This window comes from Lithobates pipiens, unplaced genomic scaffold (assembly GCF_037356315.1).
Source record: "Lithobates pipiens isolate NorthernLeopardFrog02 unplaced genomic scaffold, aLitPip1_a1.2 Scaffold_3, whole genome shotgun sequence".
NCBI classification, from domain to species: domain Eukaryota; kingdom Metazoa; phylum Chordata; class Amphibia; order Anura; family Ranidae; genus Lithobates; species Lithobates pipiens.
In genome coordinates, this window is record NW_027507790.1 from 89,522,195 (window position 1) to 89,537,716 (window position 15,522).

Consider the following 15,522-nt stretch of genomic DNA (forward strand, 5'->3'; position numbering starts at 1 on the left):
AGATTTTCTAATAAGGACTTGACTGCTCTGGGCTTCAACAAAATGGCGGCCTCCAAAAAGAAGAAACAGGAGCAATTCTGGAGGCAATTTACAGCACACATTCATTTAGGTAACTTAATTATCAATGTGAAATGTAAGTCTGTTTGTTACAAACATTAAATTATCAAACAGTTATTGGTAAAGTTTCACCTTACGTACGTATTGCTTTAAAAAGAGGAATAAAAATTGTATTAAAATATTTTTCGTCTATTAGGACAATTTTTTTTTTTTTAAATCAGATTTTTGGTATTTTTATCAAATTTATTTTAACAAAATGCGTTTGGAGTAAAAATCGATCTAAAAGATATTTTTCTATTTAAGATACATTAATAATTTAGTTTATTCAGCATGAAATGGGGCTTAGTTATGTAGCATGAGGCTGTATATTCTGCAATATTTAAATTGTTTGGTAAACTCATTCAATGAATCCAAGCTCTGCAAGCTGAGAACATGCACCTCATTGATGCATTCGCACAATTTCACCATAACCATGAGGTAAAACAAGGTACAGGAACATTCCTTTATCCCACTGTTTTGCAAATCTATGTATACTACAAACTGTATGATTGAATTAGTTCTGATATCACTCTTTTATTAACCTGACAGCTTATTATTTTAAATAGGAAATCTTTATTTTGTTTGCAAATATTAAAGATGCCAACTACCAGCAAGAAAAAAAATTGCGTTTCAAAGACCACTGGGCAAATACAGTACGACATAAAATATTGCAGCAATTGACATTTTATTCCCTAGGGTCTCTGATAAAATATACACACATACATATACACATTATATATATATATATATATATATAATGTTTGGGGGTTCCAAGTAATTTGCTAGCAAAAAATATTGATTTTAACTTAAGAAACTAGTGTCAGGAAAAGTGGTTAAACTTCCTGCATTTACACATTGTTTAACCGGTTCCCGACCAGCGCACGCCTATGTACGTCGGCAGAATGGCATGGGCAGGCAAATGGGAGTACCTGTACGTCCCTTTAAATTTGCTGCCCAGACATCGCGAGCGCGCTGGTCGGGACACCCGTGAGTCCAGTCGCGGGTCCCGCAGACTCTATCGCCGCGGGCATACCCGCGATCGTCTCACGGGACGGCTGAACGAGGAAATGCCGTTGTAAACAGCATCTTCCCGTTCTGCCTAGCAAATAGTGATGCTGATCTCTGCTCCATGTGATTGGAGCAGAGATCAGTGTTCACCAAATTAAAGCCCAACCCCCCCCACAGTTAGTAACACACCCCTAGGAACACTTAACCCCTACACTGCGACCCACTGGTTAACCCCTTCACTGCCAGTGTCATTAACACAGGAATCGCTGCATTTATATAGCAATGATTTCTGTATAAATGACAATGGTCCCAAAAATGTGTCAAAAATGTCCGATGTGTCCGCCATAATGTCGCAGTCACAATATAAAAAAATAAAATCGCTGATCGCCGCCATTACTAGTAAAAAAAAATCCCCCATTTTGTAAATGCTATAACTTTTGCGCAAACCAATCAATCGTTTATTGCTTTTTTTTTTACCAAAAATATGTAGAATATGTATCGGCCTAAACTGAGGGAAAAAAAAAATGTTTTATATATTTTTGGGGGATATTTATTATAACAAAAAGTAAAAAATAATGTTTTTTTTTCAAAATTGTCGCTCTACTTTTGTTTATAGCGCAAAAAATAAAAACCGCAGGGGTGATCAAATACCACCAAAAGAAACGTCAATTTTGTTTGGGAGCCACGTCGCATGACTGCGCAATTGTCAGTTAAAGCGACGCAGTACCGAATCGCAAAAAGTGGTCTTTGACCAGCAAAATGGTCCGGGGCTGAAGTGGTTAAAAACTTGACAGACTGGCAGACTACACAATAGCTGCATGTTTACATAATACATGGTAAAGGTGCTCTATAGTACAAAAGTAGAACAAGTAGGGCTGAAAACACTACTTTCAGAGCAGCAAATGCACAGCGTTAACCAGCTGACCTCCAGAAGATTTACCACCTTCATGACCAGGGCATTCTTTTTTGCAATACAGCACTGTGTTATATTAACTGACAATTGTGCGGTCGTGCGACGCTGTACCCAGATAAAATTAATGTCCCTTTTCCCACAAACCGAGCCCTCTTTTGGTGGTTTTTTGATCACCTCTGCCATTTTTATTTTGAAAATAAACAATTTTTAACAAATCCAATCAAATGTAAAAAAAAAAAAAAAAAAAAAAAAAAAAAAAAATTCTAAATCAATTTCGGCCAATATGTATTCTGCTACATATTTTTGGCCAAAAAAAAATAAAAAATCCCAATAAGTGTATATTGATTGGTTTGCGCAAAAGTTATAGCGACTACAAACTATGGGATGTTTTTATTTTTTTACTAGTAATAGTGGCAATCGGCGACTTATAGCGGGACTGCGATACTGCAGCGGACAGTCAGGACACTGACAATTTGGGGACCAGTGACACTAATACAGTGAGCAGTGCTAAAAATATGCACCGTCACTGTATTAATGACTCTGGCTGGAGAGGGGTTAACATCAGGGGCAATCAAAGGGATAAATGGGTCCTTAGCTGGTGTTTTACTGTAGTGTGGGAGGTGCTTTTACTAGGAGAAGGCATAGATCCAGATCTTCGCTTTGCAGGAACAAGATCCATGCTTTCCCTACTGACAGAACGACAATTTGTCTTGTTTACATAGGCAGACTGCCATTGTGCCCGTGTAATGAACAATCGGCAGGTGCCGGCGGACAGAGTATTCTTGGGAAAAGTTGAATGTCATTCAAAAGATTTAATTAAATTTTGGAACAAATGGACTTCACTAAACGTACACCACATATACTGTTCGAAATTTGTTCCTGATCAAAAAAATTCTCTTATCACTGTTGTAGAAAAGGAATGGCAATTTGACCCACTAATGATAGGAAAAACTAAGAAACTTTCTTAGAACATTCCTGAGAATGTTTGCTCAAAATTCTATCCACTTATGACCAACATAAGGCAATCAAATAGGAAGTTAAGAGCGCACTGGATTTCTGGAAGGTTCTTTGCAGTGTTTTTAAAGAGATAAAATATAGGCAAACATGCAAATGTAAATTGTTTGAAAATTTATTATATTCTGCAAATAATATTAGTAGGCTTCATTTATAAATTAATAATAACTAAAATAAATAGACAAACAATATTATGAATCTTTTTTTTTTTTTTTTTTTTTTTTTTTTATTGTGCAAGAATGCACTTTAAAGAGTCCCTTTAAGAGATAACATTTTGAAGAAGAAAAAAAAAAACAAAGAATGCTTGCATTCAACACTCAAATCAGATTAAATATTGTTCAGATAGGCAACAACCCCATTCATTAAAAAGCAAGCATATTAAAGCTGTATTAACCCCAAAACCAAAAATGGAATATATATCAGCTTACTAATCATTAGATGTGGTGACTGCCTTACTTTTATTTTTTTTAGGCTTTTTTCCCTGGTGATCATTCTGTATCAAAGTGCCTCCACTCTGGATGAAGGAGCACAGGTGGCCCATAAGACAGCAGCATTGTCAGTCGGGGGGGGGATGGATGTACTAGCAGATTTAAAAAATACACCAACAAATTTATCAAACTCCAGTTTATACTTTATAATTAGTTACAGCAAACAGTTTTCTTTCCCTTTTGAGATAAAGGATTTACATAAATAAAAGCAGATTATTGTAAGACTCCCTGTAGGGTCAAATGATTTGTCTCATACCTATAATCGTATACATCTGGAAAAGAGATTAAAGTGGTTGTAAACCCTTACAAACCACTTTGACCTACAGGTAAGCCTAGATTAAGGCTTACCTGTAGGTCCATGAAATATCTCCTAAACCTACATGGTTTAGGAGATATTTGCCAAAACACAGGCACCGCAGGCGCACTGAGCGTGCCGCTGTCAACGGCGATATGCCGCGAGTGCAGGCTCCTGTGCGCATGTGCGGGAGTGGCGTTATCGTGGCTTTGTCGAATGACAGCGCCGGAGCAGCGAGACCCACGAGAAGATGGATGCTCCGTACACAAGGGGACAGCGGTGACTTTGCTGGCTCCTGTGTCAGGTAAGTGACACATAATGGACTACTATGCGATGCAAGGTTTACTTCCTCTTTCGTTTTCAGAAAAACACTTACTGGTTGGATCACCAGGTGAAAATAAAAGAGAGAGCAAAAAAAAAAAAAAAAAAAAAAAAAAAAACCCACAACAACTAATGCAGCCATCACATCTAAGAATTGGTAAGCGGCCATGTAATAAATGTTGGCTTTTCGGTTTAATACTGCTTTAAATAAGAGGAATAAAAACAGTGCTAAAAGCAGTGCCCCCTAGGTTTCTCTCCATGGTTTCAATGATGCTTTACCTTTGTTTTCATTATTTGCACCACTGGTCCCATCAGGAGCTGGAAGCATATCCTCGAAACCCCAGGATACAATGTGCTTGCTTCCCAGTAAACAAGAGGGAGATCCTGGCCCTCCTTCCAGCAGCAGCAACCTTAAGAGGAAAGAAAACTTTCATTAACAAATGTATTCCTGAAAATAAAAATAAAAAAACACAAGGAAAATACAAAGTTTAGGTATACTGCTAAAGTAACACAATTTTAAATCTAAAGGACTAAAAACAAGACGGCAAAGGGCACCTTGGCTATGAATATGCACAGATTACTACAAGTGCAATCATTTCAGCCATCTATTTTTCATTGCTGGCAAATAATAGTTATAACTTGAATTGAGCCTACAGTGGTTTTATTATAGAAATTGAAGATGCGGTCTTTACCAGCTGTGTTAGAGGTATTAAGCAGTTAAACGCACAGAGTTATTTGAAAAGGCCCAGTGTTCTTTAAGAGACGGTTGGCACCGCCTGGAAGGACTGAGGAAGTTCAGACTGGCAGTGCCTTATGCAAGATAGAAAAGATTTATTTATGCACAGTGATAAAGTCAACCAGCCACTAGACCCTGGGGCACACCAAATACCTCCACTTAATCAAAAGGTTTCCTTGAAGTGCAAGTAAAAGCAAAACTTTTGCTGGAGACACGCTGATGTGAAAGAAGCCTAAGACCCATTTCACACGGAGGTGTTCTTCGGGCACTAAAAATAGCGCCTGTAAAATGCCTCCCCCTACAGCCCCAGTGTGAAAGTCCAAGTGCTTTCATACTGGGGGGCTGCACTGGCAGGACATAATGCAAGCAGCATCTTTGGGGCGGTGGAGGAGCGGTGTATATAAAGGCTTCAGCCCACTGAAATGAATGGGCACCGCTGCTGCAGCGCCTGCAAAGCACTTTGGCGCTTTTAGGGCGCATTTAACCCTTTCCACAGCCACTAGCTGGGGTTAAAAGTGCCCCTAAAATGACAGCAAAGCGCCGCTAAAGTTAGCGGCACTTTACTACCAACGCTGTCCATGGCTCAGTGTGAAAGGGCTCTAAAGCTAAAAAGGCGATTCGTTGACTCCGTTTCCTTTTTAATTATACCTTTGTGGTAGCATGCACAGTGATGTTACATGTATTTTCTTTAATTATATTAAGGACTAAACATCCTTTAGTTTATTTTGTCAGGGATTAATATATATAAGGGGCTGCAGATGGCCATAAACACGAATGGCTGTACACAGCTGTACTTGTCTTCCACCTATCACAGGCAGTCACCGCTTGTGTATTCAGGCAACCACAGGTATCATGGCTGCCTGAATACAGTAGTGGCAGTGGAGAATGTGTGGCTACCTTTAAAGAGGTGCTGTCACCTTGACAATGTATTTCTAAATTGAGCATCAGGAGACGCTTGCGTGCCAAGAGTCATCTGACAGTTTCTTCTATCATCTACAGTGCCTAGAGAAAGTATTCATACCCCATTAAAATTTCCACATTTTGTCATGTTACAAACAAAACCGTAAATGTATTTAATTGGGCTTTTATGAGATAGACCAACATAAAGTGGCACATAACTGTGAAGTGGAAGAAAAACAATAAATGGCTTTCAATTTTTTTTAACAAATACATTTTCGGAAAAAAGCGTGGCATGCATTTGTATATACCCCTAACAAAATTCTACTGGAATCAATTTCTTTCACAAGTCACCTAGATAGTAAATAGAGTCCACCTGTGTGTAATTTAATCTCACTATAAATACAGCTGTTCTGTGAAGCCCCTTTTGTTAGAGAACCTTAGTACACAAACAGCATCATGAAGGCCAAGGAACACAGAGAGGTGAGGGGGGAAAAAAAGTTGTGAAGAAGTTTAAAGCAGGGTTAGGTTATAAAAAACATATCCCAAGCTTTGAACATCTCACTGTTCAATGCATAATCTGAAAACGGAAACAGTACAACTGCAAACCTACCAAGACATGGCCGTCCACCTAAACTGACAGGCCAGGTAAGGAGAGCATTAATCAGAGAAGCAGCCAAAAGGCCCATGGTAACTGGAGGAGCTGCAGAGATCCACAGCTCAGGAGGGAGAATCTGTCCACAGGACAACTATTAGTTGCTCACTTCACAAATCTGGCCAAATCTGACGAATGCCATTGTTGAAAGAAAGTCATAAGAAGTCCCGTTTGCAGTTTGTGAGAAGCCATGTGGGGGACACAGCAAACATGTGGAAGAAGGTGCTCTGGTCAGATGACACAAAAAAATGTAATGTGAAACATTGTGGTGGCTGCATCGCATTGTGGGGATGCTTTTCTTCAGCAGGGACAGGAAAGCTGGTCAGAGTTGATGGGAAGATGGATGGAGCCAAATACAGAAAACCTGTTAGAGTCTGCAAAAGACTTGAGACTGGGGTGGAGGTTCACCTTCCAGCAAGACGACCTTAAACATACAATCAGAGATACAATGGAATGGTTTAGATCAAAGCATATTCATGTATTATAATGGACCAGACCTAAATACATTTGAGAATCTGTGGAAAGACTTGAAAATTGCTGAGAGCTTGAGCTATTTTGCAAAGAAAAATGGGCAAAAATGTCACTCTCTACATGTGCAAAACTGGTAGAGATCCCCAAAATGACTTGCAGCTGCAATTGCAGGCAAAGGTGGTTCTACAAAGTATTGACTCAGGGGGGCTGAATACAAATACACGCCACACTTTTAAGACATTTGTAAAAAAAAAAAAAAAAAAAAATTGAAAACCATTTATCATTTTCCTTCCACTTCACAATTATGTGCCACTTTGTGTTGGTCTATCACATAAAATCCAAGTAAAATATATTTACGTTTTCGGTAACATTACAAAATGTGGAAAATTTCAAGGGGTATGAAAACTTTTCCAAGGCACTGCATAACTGAAAATTTTGAAGAGATCCCTGCACTTGAGTTGCTGGGTATGTAGCCCTTACAAAGGAATCCCAGTATCCTTGTAGGGTTTATTATTGGTTTTCAAAGTGGTTGTAAACCCTTTACAACCACTTTAACCTATAGGTAAGCTTAGATTAAAGCGGCCCTCCACCCTGAAGGAAGTTCCGCTCATCTGATCCCCCCCCCCCACTTGGATAATCCAGGTATCTGCACCCACTTCCGGGACAAGACCTCTGCAGATGCGCCCCCCCCCCCGTTGTGTTCTGGGAAACGCACAGTTCCCAGGACACAGCGGGGACCAGCAGAGACACGCAGTGCGACTCGCGCATGCGCAGTAGGGAACTGGGTAATGAAGCCGCAATGCGATTAGCTGACAGAGGATGTCATCTGCCGCCAACATCGCTGGACCCTGGGACAGGCAAGTGTCAATTTATTAAAAGTCAGCAGCTGCAATATTTGTAGCTGCTGGCTTTTAAAGAGGAAGTAAACCCTGATGAGTTTACTTCCTCTTAATGGACTACTATGCATCGCATAGTAGCCCATTATGTGTCACTTACCTGACACAGGAGCCAGCGAAGTCATGCTGTCCCCTGTAGTCCGCCGCATCCATCTTGCTGGTGGCGTCTCGCAGCTCCGCCGCTGTCATTCGGCGAAGCCGCGATGACGTCACTCCCGCGCATGCGCATGGGAGTCGACAATTGCGGCAGCTCCATTTTTGGAACTGCCGCGTTCAGTGCTCCTGCACGCCGCTGTCTACGGCGCATGCGCCGTAGACAGCGGTGCCCGTTTTCGGGCAAATATCTCCTAAACCATATAGGTTTAGGAGATATTGCTTGGACCTACAGGTAAGCCTTAATCTAGGCTTACCTGTAGGTCAAAGTGGTTTGTAAGGGTTTACAACCACTTTAATATTTTTTTTAAAGGTGCAGAACCACTTTAAGGCTTACCTGTAGGTGCTATAAATATCTCCCAGACCTGCACGGTCTAGGAGATATTTGCAAATCGCCATACGGTAAATTCTTCTGCGCATGCATCAGAGTTATAAAGGGCACGCTGTGCCGTTTCTAGCTTGGGTCATGCCGTTAAAGGCGGCTCCCGCGCGCAAGGAACGTCACACGAGTCTGGCATAGTCACAGAGCCGGAGTTCGTGGCCCCGGAAAAGGGGTGAAGAATGGAAGTTAGCTACTAGCGATGAAGACAGGGACATCGCAGGCTTCTCCTGCAGGTAAGTGTCACATAATGGGCTACTATGCGATGCATAGTAGCCCATTATGCTTTACCTTTGCGGGGAAACAAAGAGGAAGTAACACCCATCAGGGTTTACTTCTTCTTTAAGAGGAGGTGCTGGAACATGCAAAAGTGGTTAGACACAACCTAAACTACCAAATGGACAGTGAGAGTAAGGTACTATGGCAGGGACATCTAACGGTTGTAGTATCACAGACATCTAACAAGCAAGGACTTTCATTACAATAAGGAGCTTACAGGGACCTATAGTTATATACTACATAAATTAAATGAAAAAAGGTGTACTTAGGCTAACCATCAAATATTTTTTCATTATCAGCAACCCTTCCCCCCATGCAGAATGAATGAGGCAGCAGATGGCTAAAGCCCAGTGGGCAGGCAGTCAGTGAAAGCCTGAGCTGCTGTCAGCCTGGCAGACACACCTCTCAATAGTAGTAAGAGAACCAGTGCTAATGTATAGAGCTTTCCGTTTCATAAAACAGGAGCAAAATACCAAGTGACCAGGGTATGGACGTTCCAATACTTACAGGTTTACCTAAAGCTAAAAATATGGGTGCTACCATTCTTTACTTGTGTTTGTGGGTGCAGGTGTCGAAATCTACATGCTTTTTATCCGACTATGCTTGCGAGTACAGATTTATACAATATATATCAGACCTGTTTTTCTTCATTTGAGTGGCACTGGCATGTTTCCCAGAGCTCAGGCTAAGGAGAACGGTATCTGAGGTATGCTCCGGTGGCGTTTCTCCTGATGTTGAATTAATGCTCGGCAGGGTCAGATCTACCCTGTCTGATGTGGGGGTGCAGGAAAGCATCAGCAGTTTGTAGGACAGTCTCCAGAGGCCATTAGTTTGTAGGACTGTGTACAGGGGGGTCAACAGAGCAGAGGACAGATGCCAGTAGGATGGAGAAAAGGGGGTTATCGGGTCAGGAGGGCAGAAGAGCCATCAGCAGATCTCCTCCCATTCCCACAGTGCACACAGGCTGGGTATTCAGAGCTCCTCCACCCCACACAGCACAAAGCTGAGATTGGGTTTCCTTAGGCCTCATGTACACTGCTGCTGGTAAACGGACGTTCAGAGGCAGTTGGACGCTTTTTTCAGCTGCCCCTGAACTCATCCAATGTTATCTTATGTGTACATGTACACAGGTTCGTTTAATGTAGTTTTTAGGTAGTTGAGTTTAGAGGCTTTTCTTTAAAAGGCAAAAAAAAAAAAAATTTGTTCAGACGCCATCGTTTCCAACGTTTCAGATGCTAACCGCAGTGCCGGTGTTTAGCCGTGTTTCATTTACAGGTGTTTTTCATTTTTGGCTGTTTTGAAAAAAGTATAAAAATTTTTTTTCAAACGCTTCTAAATGCAAATGCGGCATGTAAATGCGGGTTTTTATCAGTCAAGTTAAATTGTTCATTAGAGCTTGTTGAAACGTCCCGTGTACATTTAGCCTTACAGACACAGCCTCAATCTGCACAGTGTGTAGCTGGCTATTGCATCTGCCATTATGATCAGGGAATTTCAAGGATCAGAATGGCAACAACGCCGCCAGCTACACACTGCAGATCAAGGCTGTGTCTGTAAAAAAAAGCACATCTCAGCTATGTGTGGTAAGGGGAGAGGGAGATCTGTTGAGTGCCCTCATTTCATGTGTAGCGCCGGGTTTCTGAAATTTAAATGTTACACCTGAACTGCAGTTTGGTTTGGGTATAATTATTCTAAAGTTTGACCTCAGCATCAGTCTGACTGGACTATAGCGTGTTCGGCCTGGCCATAGGGGGCGCCGTCTCTTCTGGCAGTCATGGAAACAGTCTAGTTGGGTGCTTTAAGGTTACTTTCTCTCTGAGCAAGCCCAGTGGGAGTGTCACTCTTGCTGTGCTTTCTGGGAGAGGGTACTTAATATGCGGATGTCAAATGGTTCGGGGTTCTGGTGCAGAAGTATGTTCTAACTCCATGGTCCTGGTCCTCCTGACCAGCCCCCAGGAAGCCTATGGCCTGGTGTGCGGATCCACCCAACTTTACTTCTCGGGGCTGGCTAGCCTGAGGCGGGGAAACTAAGGAAGGGATTCGGAAGCGGTCCGTGACATCTCAAGTTGTGGAGAGGCCCAGCAACTTCGTAGTTATCCAGGGGAGGCCTCTTCAGAAGAAGGCCACACGGATCAGCATAGATTCCACCTAAGCATAACATTTCCTCTGCAGTGCGCATGAGTTCCGGAGATGGACGCCTAGCTCAGAGCTCAGTCCCGCTCCGGCCTGCTGCTCACCACCACAGCTATTAGACGGATCTCCAATCCATCTCCCAGGCTACACAGGCAGTGGACCTGTTAAAGAAGGTCCCCACACCCGAAGAGAGAACCGATAGATGGGGGGGGCTCTGTATTGACCCGGCCTACACAGCCTCTCTGCCCTGCTCCCGGTAAGGCCTACAAGACCACTTTCTGACGCTGGGAGCGATCGTGATAGGTGGGATCAGCTCCACAGGACCCCAGCCTATCCAGCTTCCCCTCAGTGCCAGCCTGCTAAGCCCAGCCACGACTCCCCACACCCAGCAGCTCATCTCCGCTCCCATCTGGGGACAGGAAATCAGGGAGACTAGCAGGGCACAGTGCCCATGCACTCGGGGACCGTTAGGAGGAATTTGTCCTGCCACCCAGGATTCCTCAGCTCAACCACAGAGGCTGACAAGATTGAGTCAGGAGCTCCATTTGAGGAGGGGGACAGGGGAGAGAAAATGGAGGCAGGCACTGATGAAGGCCCACCGAACACTTCTCAATCAGGGCAGGATGCTGTCAGTGCTATGCTCATCCAACTGCTATCACCAGCTTCTACTGTGTCCCTCTTTGAGAGAATGCTGGAAGAATTAAATCACCACCAGCATGTCGGACCCTACAGCTAGCCCTGCCATTTCAGAGCCTTCAGACACATGCTTGCCATCACACCAAACAGTTTCACCTTATGATGAACACTTTCTCCAAAATGCTCCCCAACGGTCTTGCCCATACCGCTTCTCTAATTTCTTCCACTATTCAAGCAGACCTCCAAAACCTTGGATTCAGGACTAAGTCCATTGAACATAAGATGGATCAGACAATATCCAGGACCAATCAGAATACTTCTCGCATTCAAGATCTACAGGACCAACTAGCCCTCTCCAAAATAGATGACTCCCTTTTTGCCTCTCCTTGGTATACAAAGGCAAGACACGTGGCTTTTCCTCTTTTCAAGAACCTTTATTAGAACATCTTGGCCTCATCTCCCAAGAATCACCCTAGTACTCAGGTCACAAGAATACTTGATCGGCAAAGAGCCCCTCACCGCTAAGTCCAATCACTCCGATGTGGCAGAAACATCAGCCCAAAAGATCCAAGGACTCTCATCCATTCATGAGCTTCCAACATTATCCCTTCCCTCCTTTGTAGTTACAGGTGTCAGCTTGTGATTTCACTTCTTAGGGAGTCCCCCCTCTTCATTTGGTAGACTATTTGCTCACCTTTGAATTCTCAGCTCCTCTAATGGGTTACTTAGTTCACTGGACAGTAGGTTACTAGTTTCACGGACAGGTATAGGTCTTGTTTAACGTTTAATAGTACGTTTGGTCTGTCTCTCATTAGCCTTATGTTAACCAGGCCCACTTCATGTCCAGGGGGACTTGGGATTTCTGCTTAGGGTGAGGATTCCTCTCACACCATGCAGGCCCGGGTCGCCCTGGGAGCACGGATTGCGCTATGCTTTTTCTTAGAATGACAACTTCGCAGGGTCTTTGGTCCCTTCACAGCATTACCTGTATTTACTAGAATGGGCCCTGGTTGCTGTCGGATCCCTTGCCTGTTGAGCTGGAGGTGCTTGGCGCTCCAAACGTCTACAGACAGGTGATTCTGCCCCTTGGGGGGGAGCCTCCCCAGCTCATTATTACCATTGCCAAGTTATGCTACAGGCGATTTCATTTTTATACCCTGGTGTCGAGTACTCACTTAGACCAGAGCAGTAATTATGCTCCTCCCTCTGCCTTCGGGAGTTGAATGTTGACACTGACGGCAGATGATGTTCTGCCACCCAGGCAGAATCTTGTGTGGTTTTGCCTTAGAGTGGGGATAGGCATGCCTATCCCCATCTCTTTGTCATTGGGGAGCCTAGTGGGAAGTTATTCCCATGACCTTCCCAGACCCTTTTTTGCTACTCTCTGTCCCTCATTTCCTGGCTCACCTTATTTTTTCGTTCTCCTTTCAAGCACTATGGAAGCAATACATTTACACTGTTAATGAGGGTACACCTCTTCTTATACTTAATTTGGTTTCAGACCGGTTTCATATGGAGGAAGGTAGGTCTCTACACAGCGCTGTATTTCATTGGCTTCACCCAATGACATGCCAACTTCCTTTATGGTAGCCTCTCACAACGTCCAAGGACTGAACTCGCCACTGAAGCTCCAGAAATTCTTTCAGATCTCCCACTTCCAACATATTGATATACTCCTCTTACAGGAAACACACTTCCCCAAACAATAACTAACTGGAAATGTCTACATGTCAAATTTCCCCAATTCTACCTAGCTAATGCGACAGACAAGACTAATGGGGGTGGGCATATTTTTCACTAAAAACCCCACCTTGCCCCCCCAAAAAAATATAAAAAATAAGAGACCCTGAAGGTAGATAAATTCTCCTGGCAGGCTCTCTGAAAGGGGCCATGTACACATTTGTCTGGTATTATGCTCCAAACCGTGGAATGGGGAAGTCACCCCTTCAACTCTTTGGGCAGCTCATAAAGTAGTCATTAGGGGTAAGATTATTCAACTCAAGTTGTCCTCCAGGCCCTGCTCATTCTCCTTTCCCAAAATATGTGACAAGGTGGGAACTCTTACACAAAACCCTCAGAGGATTAGGGCCATGTTTCATGAATTTTATGCCAAATTATATAAAAGGGAGGATGGATCCCGACCTTCAGGTCTTTCTGATTTTTTAGACCAGATTCCGCTCCCTGAGCTGGAAAACAGACATAAATCAGCCCTAGATCAACAGATTGTGGAAGCGGAGGTATTGGAAGTGATCAAAAACTTGAAAAAGGGCTCGGCCCCAGGACCAGATGGGTTCTCTAAAGTTTTTGCTCCCACTATTACTCCATTCTTAATGAGATTCTTCAACTCCCTTCGGGAGGGGTCCTCCCTGGACAACAAGGCCAAACTTGCTTATGTTTCAGTTATTTCCCAGTTAGGACCACTCGGATGTCTGCAATTACAGGCCTATATCTCTGATCAACAACGATCTAAAATTACTGACAAAGATACTGGCCAATAAATTATCTAAATTTATAGGTAGCTATGAACACAAAGATCATGTGGAATTCATCCTGGGGAGACAAGGCCCAGATCAGATACGTAGAGTGGTAAATATAGTATCACTTTTGCAGTCGAAATAGGATGGGGGTCTGCAATGGAGGGGGGGGGGGTTCCTGCTAACAGACCTACAGAACGTTTTCAACACTGTTGACTGGTCTTACCTTTTTGAGGTCCTTAATAGATGGGGATTTGGCCCAAGGTTTATGCAAATTATATGAGCTCTATATGATCAACCAAGAGCCCAGGTCAAGCTTCAAAGCTGTTACTCAGAACCTTTCCCAATCTCAAATGGGACTAGACAGGGATGTCCTCTCTCCCCTATAATTTTTTGCCATTGCAATCAAAACCCTGGCAATTGCAATTAGGGAGCACCCCGACATTAATGGGGTGAGATGTGGCCAACATTCACATAAAATGTGCCCTATTTGCAGATGACCTGCTACTGTTCATCACCTCCCCCATTATATCTACTCCTAATATTGTTAAACTCTTACAGGACTTTGGGAGGGTCTCTGGCCTTAAAGTAAACCAGACCAAATCAGCAGCATTAAACATTTCCACCCCTGGGCCATTGGTTGAACGGCTAAAAGACCACTTTGCATTTGTCTGCCATTCGTCATACATTCCTTACCTGGGTATCAACTTGGCAGCCAATATAGACCAACAATATAATAGCAATTACCCTCCTACGTTTCAAAAATTGGGTACGGATATATCCAGCTGGGGACAGGGTGACCTGTCATGGCTGGGTAGGGTGCACTTGATCAAAACGACCCTCTTTGCCAGGATCCTATATCTTTTTCGCTCCCTTCCAATTCCGGTAAAGAAGCATCAATTAGAGAAGTTTCAATCTCAGATAACAAAAGGCTACCAATGCCCTAAAAGCGTACTATATAGAAGACGCACATGTGGAGGTCTGGGGTTACCAAACCCCTGGAGATACTACCAGGTAGCTCAACTGTCACAATTTTTTACTGTCTTACGCTTTCGGTAATAAACCAGATTGGGCTGACATGGAGAGACAGACGGTTTCATTACATACCATCGACTTTTTGTTATGGGCTCCCCCCAGAGGCCCCCCAATTCTAGCCACTACCCTTTCACATTCAATAGCTGTATGTGATGTTCTATATAAATCTGCTTACTTGATATCAGGTATCCTCCCATTAACCCATCTGTTTAACAACCCACAGTTCCCTCCTGGTGTGGACGGACAAGGGCTTAAACAAAATAGGCCACGTCATGTCCTCTATGGGACCCCTGATGCCAAGTCATTGTGTCAGTAGCTGGACATGCTCCCTTCTGAAAGGTTTCTCCTACACCAAATTTGACATTTCTTAGCATCCATTTAGGACTCAAGACCCGGCCCACAGAGAATTACCATGTATGAAAGATGGTGTTCTGAAGCCATGTATCAGAGAGGAGGAATAACATTGATCTATGCAGCACTGGTGGAAAACCTAGACAAACCCTCATATGCCCTAAACTGGGAACATAATGTGGAGGTCAGTTGGGAAGCAGAAAAACCTGGTTCTCAGTATTTCAACAAGCTTTTAGAGGCATGGTAAACACCTCCTTGCTGGAAACCAATCTAAAGATTATTACATATATGG

At 43.2% G+C, this 15,522-nt stretch overlaps 1 protein-coding gene across 2 annotated transcripts in view; it reads right to left on the reverse strand.

The window, feature by feature from the left end:
- Window positions 1–15,522, reverse strand: part of HECTD4 (HECT domain E3 ubiquitin protein ligase 4) — a 269,419-nt gene that overhangs the window by 211,097 nt on the left and 42,800 nt on the right. For both annotated transcript variants that reach the window (XM_077462034.1, XM_077462033.1), the window contains exon 4: window positions 4,415–4,545. In XM_077462034.1, coding sequence (XP_077318160.1) covers window positions 4,415–4,545 — 131 coding nt within the window. The remainder of the gene's footprint in view (window positions 1–4,414; window positions 4,546–15,522) is intronic.